Source organism: Diplotaxodon limnothrissa, linkage group LG15, assembly GCF_057381915.1.
Source record: "Diplotaxodon limnothrissa isolate DT_005_m linkage group LG15, D_limnothrissa_male_GT1.1, whole genome shotgun sequence".
In the NCBI taxonomy this organism is placed as follows: Eukaryota; Metazoa; Chordata; class Actinopteri; order Cichliformes; family Cichlidae; genus Diplotaxodon; species Diplotaxodon limnothrissa.
Window position 1 is genome coordinate 43,815,506 of NC_140610.1, and position 12,822 is coordinate 43,828,327.

The following is a 12,822-nucleotide window of genomic DNA, read 5'->3' on the forward strand; positions in this document are numbered from 1 at the left end:
CACATTTGAGCAGGCTTTGATTGCATCCAAGGAAAACATCAAACGCAAAAATAAAACGTTTACCAAAATAGAATCAGCTCTAACCCAAAGTCCAGAAAAAGTGGTCTTCAGACCTGCATATACTGGGTCTAAAGACTAGCTGGTCATAGGAATGACAAGAATTCAGCCTCAGCTTTGCTATTAAATCTCACAGCTAAGAAGTTTACTTTCTTCCATCAGTGGTCTCATTCATACTTGGCTCATATTTGGCTCTTTTCTTCACTTTTTTTGTCTTCACTTTCTAAAATGCAGCTGCATAAATATCAAGAATAACGGATCCCCTTTGAGGATATGTGCAAACTCATATTCCCACAGAATCTTTGATTTATATTATACCATTGCAGCTGTTATTAACATTATGCAAGTCCTACCTTCTGTGTTTGCTCAGTCACTCAACATCTTTAATTTAATATGCTGGAGGTAAATTAATTATGTGAGGAATATCGTGTCTGTCTAGTTTCTGCTATCTCCGTGGTGCTGACCTTCTAGCCTAAATACTGTTTGTTAACGAACTTTGGTACTGAATTAATAACATATCTGACTTTTTTGTAAATTTATATAATCCTCGAGCATGCGCTAACCTTCCTGCCTAACTAATAATACGAGATCACTTTTGTGTGACTGAATTGCTGTGGCATGCAGAGGAAACAGACATGCAGCATTGCCATTCGGAGCTGTGTGTGTGTTGCAGCCTCCAAATGATGCTCCCATCATTGTTAAAGTGGATTTACAGCTGCCTGGGAGCCTTTGAGCTGCGAGCACAATATTATCCTATTAGCATAAGCTGTATTCTTATTCTGCCCCTGTCAAAGAGTTTGAACAGAAAGATGCTTTCAGGCAGCCCAATAATCCATTAACAGGACTAATGTGCTCAGAATGCTTCCGAATTGGTCTTGTATAAATAGATCAATCATGGCTACAATAACAACTCCATTTAGATTACAGGGTCAAGAACAAAGTAAACATGACTGCAAGGTGTGTTCCTAATAATGGCACGGTTTGGGATTTTGATCATGTTTGTGTCAAGTGATTTACTCAATTATTTTGTACTCCCATTAGTTTTACTTCCTTCCTTTGTTCTGCCCTTCAATTTCCTACCACACACATGCAGACACGCTTACAGTATAAGAAGTTTCTTGTTTTCCTCTCATTAGTCAGAGTAGTCAAGCTAGTTTCCTTTTTTTCTATTTATTTGAATATTTTCCTTGTGCTTATAAAAGGATTTCCTTGGGTATGACTACTGGCTACTTTTATGCTTTTATGCTCTTCTGGATTGTTTGCCATGTTTATTGACCCCTTGTGTATGACCCGAGCCTTCAAATTCTTCCCTTTTGGACTTTTACTTTGCCTCCCGTGTCCCGTATTTTGCTTTTCATCTTATGCTTTAGACTCTTCAATGCCTATTAGGGAACATGAGCTAAAAATTTACATTAAAAAGTTGCCACAAGAGAGAAACTCAATTTCTTCATTTAATATTAAAACCCATTAGTTTAATTGGGCCCTTTGCTAGTGAATATCCAATATTATGTTGAAGCATGTATTAAAAGTCATTCTGGGAAACGCTTAAAATGACAAATGAAAGTAGAAGACCAGTGAGAGGTTATCGAAACCCAAACTGCGGTGCTTTTTTTTCACAAATTAACTCACGAATATATTGATGATTTGTCAGGTGATTTTTTTTCCTTTAACAGTTCACTAATTCATAAACCTCAGCATGCAAGCAAGGCGCTAGCACTGCCAGCGTTGGGAGTTGAGGTCCCCTTTGTGGCTTAATGGACAGAGCAAGGCACTAAAGATGCCAGAATGAAGGGTTCTGTTCCCAAAATGAGCGCTCCCACTGCTAAATGGCACTTTGGAGCGAAGCCTCGGCCAAATGGCTCATATAAATTTATTGTTTTGTGTCAAGCAGCTAATCCATGCCAACACTGATACTTTTTTTTCAGTTGGGCTGTTTAGTTGCTCATTTTGCTCCCTGTTGGCCGTTACCGAGGCAACATCTGTTCTGCGCAGAAGAAGATGACTTTTATTTGTATCACGATGGCCTGATGTTTGTGATCAACGCTGTCCTCCCAAACAAAGCTGCTGTTGTCTGCTCTCGTGTTGCTCTGCTGGTTAATTAGCTCGAGGCTTCAGTGCTGGCAGTCTGGATTATGAATATGCTAAATAAAAAGGGGCTGCTTAATAATTCGATTACAAAGTTTATGCTGTTTCCTCCCTCGCTGAGGTCTGCTGCTGTGACCTCGTGTTTGCCTGCTTGCGTGTGCACAGTGAGAGGATTTAATTGTAAGCCTGCATGTGACACATATTTATGTTTATACGCCTACAAGCATCTCATATCCCCTCTCTCTTCCCCTTTCATTAAGCTGCCACAGCCAGTGTGTGTAATGCCTGTAATGGAGGGTTTCTGTCATTTCAGTGAGATTGTTCACAGCTCACAGAAACTCAGCTAATAGCTAATTACTACAGAGAGACAGAGGGAGGGAAAAATAGAGTAAATGGAGATGAGAGATAGTGAAAATGTGGTTTACTGTTAGCGCTGTGTGGGTGAATAAAGTGCAGTGAGTTGAACCGAAATGATGAGATACAGCAGTAGCTATGACTTACACTTGGTATCAACATGGCTCTATATGTGGAAGTCCTGCCTGAATAGAAGAAAACATGATGTGCTTGAATGCAAATGCAGAAAACATCGCAGCCAGCCATATGACAGCCTTTGTTGTGATCTCTTCTACACACTGCGTTACAGCTTATATTGTATGTACACTGAATGCCACTGAACTGTACAGTAAAAGGTGGATACAACCAATGTTTAAGTGCCTTAAACTTGCATTCTTTCTGATGCAGTCACAGGTTTCAGGTCATATTAATTACACTTTGATCGTGATTTTGTAAATTATTGACTCGTTCAGCATCTTCTACATGTATGAACATGCGGTCAAGATGGTGTTTGCCAAAATTCTCAGCTCAAGGCTTTCAAATTAGACTTTAAAAAGTGCGTTAAAGAGATCTCACAGAGGTTATGTGTACGCTTGTATCTGTTATACACACTCCATGGTTCCATGGTTTCTCTGGTGCCCAGCTGGATTGAGATCTGGAGCATCTGATATTCAGGAAGTTGTTTTTGAGGTCAGCAGATCAAATTGTCCTATGGGGACGAGCAGGGGTAGTGACGTTAGAGAGTCCTATTTTTTCATTGTGGTGAGGGAGTGTGCTCGAATCAGTGTTGAGGTGTGCGGTCCAAATAACGTCTACATGAATTATTCCCTGCAGCTGTCAGTTGTTTGAATATCATGGCTGATCTGTTTGTAAATGTGCACGCTAGGGCAGGTGAACATGCAAAGAGACTCCAGTGAGGTCAGAATGGGATCTGATTGATCTGGCTAAGGTTCTGATTGAGCAGGTGATCCGGCTCACTTGGTTAAGTATGTGATCTATATACCAACGGTGGTGCAGGAACCAGGGTTTAGGTCTCCTCCAGACCTTTTTCTGCATTTATGTCCCCCTACTCTCTACCTGCTTTCTTGTCCACTCTGAGCTGTCCTGTTGAGGCTAAAAATGCAAAAAAAAAAATACATTTTAAATAAATAAATCAGCCAGACCACATCTAGAGGTGGGTTGTTTCTTTGTGTGTTTAAAGGCAGCAGGTAAATGATGTCTGTTTTTACTTCCTTCCATTTCTCCTTCCTCCTGCAGCCGCTCATCTGTTCGCTGTGGTTAAAATAACAGCTGGATCATATTCAGAAGTAGTTCAGACTGCAAATGAGGGCGAGACCTGACCTTACATATATATGCAAATACTACATTACATTACAGCACAGAGGTTGTGTTGCTGTATCTGAGATGAAGCTGTTCTGTTTGTTCTCATTCTGTTTGTATGTGATTAATAAATTACCTCTTGGTTTCACAATGCATTTTGTCAGTCATAATCACACATGCATAAAATGATTTTTGATGTCTCACATAGTGTTAAATAAAAAGGCCAATTATGCACCTCCTGTTTTTATATTTATGAAAACAAAATCTGCAGCCTGAGGATCAAATTAGAGACATAACATCATTTTAAGTCCCAAAGCTCTCTTTCTCATACACAATTAATATATTTCACAGAGCTGGGAAACACAAAGTTGAAATTAGTCTTGGGTCACATTCTTATCTGAGTGATTAAAGCAAAAACCTTTGTTGCTCAAGAAAACTTTAACATGAAAAATTTCTGTTTTCCAACTAAATTGCAAAATGTCTTTCGGAAAGCACATTATTAATTTCAGGAACGTGACGTTAGCTTACTCGTTGTCTGGTTTAAATTTGTCCAGTGACCTTGTATAAATCAACAAGAGGAATATTCAGAGTAGCACATGGTCACCATTAATGATTTTTAGCCTGAGTGTGATGTAAGTGTGTGGTTGTGCGTTTGCAGGAACACACGTCGTACAGCCGAGGTGTGGATGGATGACTTCCGGCTCTTTTATTACTCCGCTCGCCCGGCAGCACGAGGCAAATCCTACGGAGAGTAAGAACACACAAGTACATCTGACTCTCACATGTCAGTGTGTCATCTGCGTTGCCTCTTAGTCCTCAGATATTGAAACAGGACTGGTGTTTCTTTATTTGCACCAAAGCACGGGGACTTGTAGTATTGTCTTACCACAAGTAATTTAATGGAAATGTACCCTAACTTTGTTCACCATTAAAATTCAAGCATAAAGTAAAAGAAAGGGACAGATTGTTACATTTTACCAAAGTTAACTCACAGAAGTATAAACTCCTTCCTTTATCAAGTTAACTGCCCCTAGCAGCTACCACAATCAAACTGAATTAGGGCACAGAATAAGGCCATAAAATAGTGTGTTCATTGATTTGCACAATGGAATAATACAATCAGAGAAACTAAAAGGGTATTTCCTTTAACTCTTAGTTATTTAATGTGCTCTGAAAGTGTTGCTTTTGTTTTCTTTCAGCAATTTAAACAGTGAGAGGACTGCAGCTCAGCTTTTCAGCCTGGTGTGTTACTCTTAAAAAAATAAGGGTTAAGCCTAAAATAAATGGTTTATCTGTTTTGATAGCAGAAAAGATATGAGTATCAGAAATGCAGCCAGTAATAGACGCTGGCGACAGTTGTCGGTGAATACATGTCAGTGATTATCAGTCCTGCACATGTAGATGATGCTGCAGCTCTGCTTTAAGATTTTACCTGTTTTCATATCACACACCTCCGTTATTGGTAATGGTTGAACTCTTAGTTTGTCATTACTTGTGTCAGTTTTATTTTGTGTAGTTGCCTTATTGCTTTTTCTCCCCATATGATAGTGGCAGAGAAAAATAATTTTAATGAAAGTTGTTTGCTGATCATCTGCCAGCTTCTGTATCAATCTGATTGTCTGTTTCTGCCTGTGTTCAGTATCCGAAGCAGAGTGGAACTTCGGAAGAAGCTCAACTGTAAATCCTTCAAGTGGTACTTGGACAATGTCTACCCAGAGCTCAAGTAAGTATGTGTGTGTGTCTGTGTGTGTGTCTGGAGACTTATCTGTCTAGGAAAAGCTCCTGCTGAGTATGCAAAGTGAGAAGAGAATTTTTAAAGCTAATGCCGAAAGTGGCTTAAATACTGCCTGGCTCATTGTTATGATAAGATAATTTCTTTTTGTGCTTTTCTACCTTTTTGTTTATCCTCAACTTCTAAAGAAGAACATTTTGCTGTATACACTTAAAGTTTACTTTGCTCCCCATAGGGGATACCTCTATCTCTGCGAAGCTTTTTAACAGCTTTGTAAAACTGAGTGAGTTATTCCTTTTTTTAAAAAACAGGGTCACAGACAAGTTTTACAGATTAGCCATTATCCAGGTCTACGCCAGCCTCTGCTGCTGGAGTTGTAAATGCTCTGTTTTTAATCTGTGTCCTGGATTCTTTAACGCTAATTCTATTCATAAAAAAGTGATTTATGCTTGGCCAATCTCCCCTTCGAGGACAACCACTTAAATCACTTCAACCACAAGTGCCGTTGTGACCATTTGTGATTTGTCAAACTCAGGCAGCCTTCATTTCAATGTTCACTGCTGTTGATTATATCTCATGGATAAATCAGTAAAAACACCCAGAGTGTCTAAACCATCAGGTTAGGTGTGGGTTTTTTGTTTTTGTTTTTGTTTTTACAGTAAACCATCAATGCAGGTCTCAACTTCAATGTCACGAGACATCTGAGGGAACATATGTTTTAACTTTTTGTACAGATCAATACAATAATTGCTCCCCAACCACTTTACCTAATTGATTTTAATGCAATGGCAGCACCGTTTATAAATGCATACATATGAATACTACAAGTAGTAGTAGCAGTGTAGAGCCACTGGTGCATAACTAGCGATAAAGCTCAGCTTGGTTTTTTGCGCTCAAAAACACAGCTGCAGCAGCTATAGCATGGCTGCTCATGAATGGAGTCTGATCAGCACTTTGTATATGGCTTATTTAGCAACTCACAAATGCATCACAAGTTTTACTAATGTTTGCATTCACTGCCGCCACCTTGAAAGGTTTGGAAAGCAGCAATGGTTAAGAGACGTGTAAGCAGTTTGCATCATTTCCAATGTTAACAGCTATGACACCCTGATTTGAGGGTGTGAAGAAGCAAAGGTCCCACTGGGTTTGCGTCAATGTGGGACCTTTGCTTCTTTTTTTTCCCCCCTCACTTCTTACTTTCGCTTCCATTAAAAACTACTTGGTTGTGGTCATGAAAAGAGGTTCAGGTTAAAGTATGCCCTTTCACACCAGTAGTGAAAAATGATGAGTTGTAACTGGTCGCTCTCATTTACCTTTGCATAAATGTGCAACTCAAGCAGTTTTCAACCACATCTGCTCACATATACAGCCCATTTTCATGTCCTCTTCAACGCCTAACTGTCTCTGTGGGTTAAATGTCTCCCCGTGTCCTGATTGGCTGAGTTCCCATGGGATCTGCTTCCTCAGACTGACTCCCCTATCTGCACACAACACACACTCACACACAAATATAACTAAACGGCCACACTTAAGTGTGCCCTAAGCTCTGGCAGTGACTCTTCCTTACAAGCACACAACCTAGCAATGCAAAATACCTTTAAGACACATAAACACTTTCATTTAAATGCTTCCTCTCCCTTTCACACACTTTAGCACACACACACACACTCCCACTTAAATACCGGTACCCATTTATCCACTGGAGGCTGGTGTTAATCCCCCAGAATGGAATTAACACGGTTGCTCTCAAGGGAAGACAGACCTGACCCTTAAAACGCAGAATAACCTTTAACGGGTTATTAAAACAGAGAGAGATAGCAGATTGAATTAATGCTACAGGGCTTAAGCCCGAGTTTATAGCACAGTGGAGACTTTAACAAGAAAGAGTGAGAAAGTTTATCACAGAGGAAGACAAGGAAGAAACTTTCTGAAGTAATGAGTTTAGAGAATCGTAGCCTTCAGCAGATTTTTTTAAAGGTGCAGAGCATCTTTTTTTTTTTTCCCAAACACTGATAAATTTCTGTCAAATTAAGAGTGTGATCTTGATGTGGCTAATGAGACCATGCAGGAGATGATTAAAGTCTCTGGTCTCATCACAATGACATTCCTATTATAGTTTAACTTTAGGCCAAACTTCCTCTAAAGGCTATTGCTTCTTTTTCAGATATGTGTGTTCTTGGAGATTAAGTACGTATTTTAGTGGTAGAGTTTTTATGGTTTCATGTTGCTCCACATCCGTACGATGCAATGAATACCTTAACTGAAAGGAGTCTCGTTTTCTCCATCAGGGTCCCAGACGACTCCGACTCACAGTCTGGAGTGATCAAACAGAGGCAGAACTGTCTGGAGTCCCGCAAGGTGGAGGGTCAGGAGATGCCCGTCCTCACATTAGCTCCCTGCACGGGAACTGAGGGCGTCCCCGCCATCAATCAGGTGGGTCAGTCAGCAGTTTGAAAGGAAGAGACAGAGCTTGGAGGAAATGCTGAAACTGTCCCTACTGTGAATCAGCAGGGACTACTAGAAATGAAAGAGTGCTGTTTCTTTTATTAAAAGCAGGATGGCAGTTTTATATTTCAACAGTTTAGTTCCTGGTTTGCATTCATTTGGTTCTACGGAGAATTTTATTTTGTTACAAATTTTAAAAATGTGAAATAACTTTTACAAAAGTTGCATTGATGCTATATCTAGGGAAATCTAGGAACAAAGCAAGAAAATGTTTGAAATGCAGATCTCTTTCTTCATAATAATACAGTATTTTTAAAAAGTGATGTGTGAAGGGGTCAATCATCCAAAGCAGGGGACAGTACAGAAGAGAGGTGAAGAAAGAAGAAAGTGCAGGCAGGGTGGAGTTGGTGGAGATGCATGTCTGGTTGACAGAAGGATAGAACCAAGAGTGAAAGAGAAAGTTTACAAGATGATAGTGAGACCTGCTGTGAGGTGTAGTTTGAAGTTGGTGTCACTGATAAAAAGACATGAGGCGGAGCTGAAGATGTTGAGATTTTCATTGGGAGTGACCAGAATGGACAGGAATGAGTACATGAGAGGGACGGCTCAGGTTGAGATTTCTTTTATTATAGTGGATATATTGGACAAAGGATGTTGAAGCTGGAGCTTCTAGGCAGGAGGAAAAGAGAGAGACCTTCATGCGGTGAAGGAAGAGATGCAGAGGATTGGTGGGACAGAGGATGAGAGCGAGGTAGATGATCTGCTGCCAACACAGCCCCTAAAGGAAGCAGCTGAATGAAAATGTAACACATGAAAAATTCAGTCTTCAGCAATAGCATTTTGTTTGCCAAACTCAAAACTTTAGGGCAGGAGAATAATTTGAAATCTGTTGCAATAGCATGGAAAATTCTTCTTATAGTGGCTTTCACCTGATTGTGAGTGTGCGGAAAAGCTGCAAGTGCAAAATGGTGGGCTGAACGGATTTAAAAAAGAAAGAAAGAAAAAGGATGAGGAAATACTGCTCAACCTCAGCTTTCATTTTATTGTCTCTCACTTGCCATTTTCCAGAAAATTGTTCCCCTAAAACACACTAAGGTTTTAAAATGTGTGTTTTTTTGTGTTTGCGACCTTTATGTGTGCATGCTGTGTATAAAATCTGCATGTACAGACAGGATTTAAAGAGAAAAAAAGCTTCTCTTTCTGACCTGGAGCACACAACAGAAAATAGTTGGTCATATACTTTCTCACTATTTGACTGTTTGGTTTAGGTGAAGGTGCTGCTGAAATAGAGCAGGCAGGAGCAGGACACATGGCGCCCTGTCACTCGCTGTAAATTCACAGGACGTCAGTGCGAGTGTGAAAATGTCTTGTTTGTGTTCAGCCAGTTATTTTTTACTCTTCTCTGTGTTTATGTGTGTATGTCTGACTTGCTCTCACTATGTTCATTTTTACTTACTTTGCACAGCAGCATGCTGAGGAGCGTGTGTGTGTGTGTGTGTTTCCCTTTCTCTGAGCTATAATTAATACCCGTAGGATTCTTATTATTCCATGTTAAGAACAAGTGTGAAGGCTGCGCTTCACTCTAAACAAGCCGCTGCGCAGAAAGCAAATGTGTCAACAGCTGGGATGCCTAAAGGCTGCAGAGCTTGGCTTGTGGCTGGAAGGTCGCTGGTTCAGATCCCTGAGCTCAAAGGGAGAACCGCTGAGATGTGTGTGAATGTGAATGAGAAACTCTCAGTAATCAGCAACGCAAGAGAAAGGCCTGAAGGGGGGCTCTTAATCCCTGTTTGTTCGTGTTCAGAAGTCTGGTTTGAACTGGGCAGCTCCCAGGTGGGTATAATTTTGAATTTTAATTCATTTCCCCCTTCTGTCATGTTAAGGTTTTAAAGCAGCCCAATTACTATAAAATGAAGGAATTCAAATGAAATATTTCTAATATGAATTACTAAATTTACCTGCGGTTTTGGTCATTACTCCTATCGAGGTATAGTTATAATCATGTCCTGTCAAGGCCGTTCTCAACAGAAAATCGAGAGCATTGACAAAGTTGGATACTGATATATAATTTCAAAACTATCTGGCTGTAAGATAGTGTCTCACTTTGGAAAGGGAAGTAAGAGGTTTTTTTTAACATTAATCAGTGTAGCTTCAAATGTATGTAGTTAACCAAACCCAAATCAGGTGGTTACAAATGTGCTGACATCAGTTCTTTTAGGGATAAAAGTCAATTCAGAAATCAGAAAATAAATGTTTATCCAGTCACTGGTGAATTCAAGCAAGCAGCCACAGTATAGTCACGCTGCAGTAGTCCTGTAGTGGGTTTGTTTTGTACTCATTGGTAAGGTTGTGCCATAAATAGTGCTTGGGGGTAGATGTGATATCTATCACAGTTGAAATAAATTTTAATCCCAGTATCGTTTTTGTCTTTTTATACCCAGATTACGAGAATGCTTTAGCCATATGTCACTGATAACACGGGCCTTGTAATCAAATATAAATACTGAAGTTGGCAAGATACCTTTTGATTGCAAATTTGTTAATAAAGTCTTCATGAGGCCAAAGCTGTTGCTATATAAATAAAATGTAATTTATTTAATGTAGTAAGAGAGATTCCATTGTATCTGTCTCTTGACCAAGTCTATACATATTGACAATTCATCATATTCATTACTCCGTAAGACTTGTTGGCATTAATTTTCAGTCCAGTTCTTGTGTAATTTGGCATGCCTCAGCCCTCCCTCCCTGTTTCCTTTCCTTATGAATGACTTCTTGACAGCCGCTTTTCCACTGAGACCATTTCTCATGAGGCTTCAGCAAACGTTTGATGGATCAGCTGAAGGGCCCGATGGTTCCCTCAGGTCCAGCGTCAGGTCTTTGCTGGATTTTTCCTCTTTTTAATATAATATAATTTTCAGATACTGTTCATCGGCTGTAGAGAATTTGTAGGCCTGCAACTTATCTTGACCTCCATTTGTCCAGTTTCCTGAGATTGACAGACTGCACACCGTCCTGAGCTATGCCAAGGTTTTAGCTAATAGCTTCTTGAGAGTCATCTTGTTGATGTGGAACTACTACTTAGTATTACTTAAAATTTTATTTCTGTCTATCTGTGTTATCTTAGATGTTTTCTGCAGATCTGTTTAAAGACTGTGAGCAAATTATGTGTTTTGCCACAGGATGTTGTTGTCTGTTGCATGTATACAAAACCCTGGTTAATCCCTGAGTTGGTTGTCTTTTTTATGCTTGAATTATTCACCATTCAGTCAGTGTTAAGTGGTTTAACACTGATTCCCCCCAGGAAATCCTGGAGAACTGTTGCTCAAAATCATTTTAAAAAATTAAAAATCTTTTTCTATGGAAGCAAAATGGAAAGAGAGGAGAGTGACTCAAGACTATTAATATTTTGTGCATTATGATGTAGAGTTTTTACAGACATTTTTAAACAAAACCAGGTGAATTGAAAATAGGGAAGAAGTGAGTAAGACCCACGAGGATTCATGGGCAGCAGAGGATGGCTCATTCATCTGTTTCAGAAAGATTGTATAGAAATCTTTGAGAAAATGACATTTGTGTTGATTTTATTTGAAACTTTGTAAACCTTTCCTTATGGATTTATGCTCTCCATCACAGTTAGGAATCTTATTTAATGTAACGTCCATTTTGTAGCTATTACTCACATTTCCAGTGACGTGGTAAAGTGGGGTCTACTTCCAGACTTATCGAAGATTGCTACGAGTCAGTCATGCAAATGTTTTGTAAGCCCACACATCTTAATTTGAATAGTAATTTCCTAAATAGTAGCAAAACCTGTGTTAGTGTTTGAGTAACATAGCAGAGGCCAGAAGCTGATATACAGTACTAGTCAATAGTTTGGATCCTCTTAGCCTGTCCAAACCTTTCAGTGGTTCTTTATTGTCGAATGAGGGTGAAGAAGTTTGTAAATGTCTTTGTTTGTCTCACTTTGGACTCGGGGTGTCCCCTGGTCTCTCTTCCAATTTGTTAGATGAGGATGCTGGATTACCAGCGCAGGCAGCCAAACATGAAGTGAAAAGCAATTCAAAATAGCAAGTGAAAACAAAGCTCTCCCACAGGACATCAACTTGAAAGTTGACGAGAAGTTTTTTGGCATAAGTAATGAAATAATAATGGAATATCAAATATGGGACATTAATAGTGTAAATAATGCAATGTAAGAACAAAAAATAGCCAATCTGAAGCTTAAAAATCTGAAGCTTCGGTCCATCAGAAAAAAAAGAAAAGAAATGTCTTTAAACCTACCATTTTGCACCAACTTTCACATACAAGGAAATAAAAATCAATAGCAGAGGCAGAGAGACCATTTTATAAACCCACAGCAGCAGAAACTAGAACTGAATCCTGCAAAGCAAGGATTCAAATGCATTATATGAGTGTATTAATGGGAGGTGGACAACTGTGTATAACATAGCAGAAATGTAAGATGAGGTACAAGAATGATGGGTATGAAATCCAACCCACTGAGCCACAAAACCATGAATTTAAACACAATTTGCTCCAAATGTAATGAGTGCACAGGCATGAAGTTGTACTTTAATCATTTCTGCTGTCGACTCTGAATGTGCACACAAATAGAAAGTAGTTCGGGCAACTTTCTTTTTTCTTTTTTTTCAGGAAAGAATAAAGCTTACACTCACAGCTTTGTACACAGAGCTGCAGGTGTCATCATTATTTTGAGCCAAAGTCCACTTTGCTTTTAACCTTTTAGCTATCTGGGGAACACTTGTGCTGAGCATGCAGACCTTGTTTCAGTGCTGACCTGCTTAATGTTTAACAGCATAACCAGTGAGCGTGTTTACCCGCAGCCTGATTCC

The 12,822-nt window shown here is 39.5% G+C and overlaps 1 protein-coding gene across 1 annotated transcript in view; it reads left to right on the forward strand.

Annotated features, from left to right (window-relative positions):
* LOC146618083 (polypeptide N-acetylgalactosaminyltransferase 14-like) overlaps positions 1-12,822 on the forward strand; it is a 264,598-nt gene that overhangs the window by 218,990 nt on the left and 32,786 nt on the right. The window contains exons 13-15 of the mRNA XM_085372113.1: positions 4,454-4,546; positions 5,435-5,518; positions 7,816-7,960. Of these exons, the coding sequence (XP_085228239.1) occupies positions 4,454-4,546; positions 5,435-5,518; positions 7,816-7,960 (322 nt within the window). The remainder of the gene's footprint in view (positions 1-4,453; positions 4,547-5,434; positions 5,519-7,815; positions 7,961-12,822) is intronic.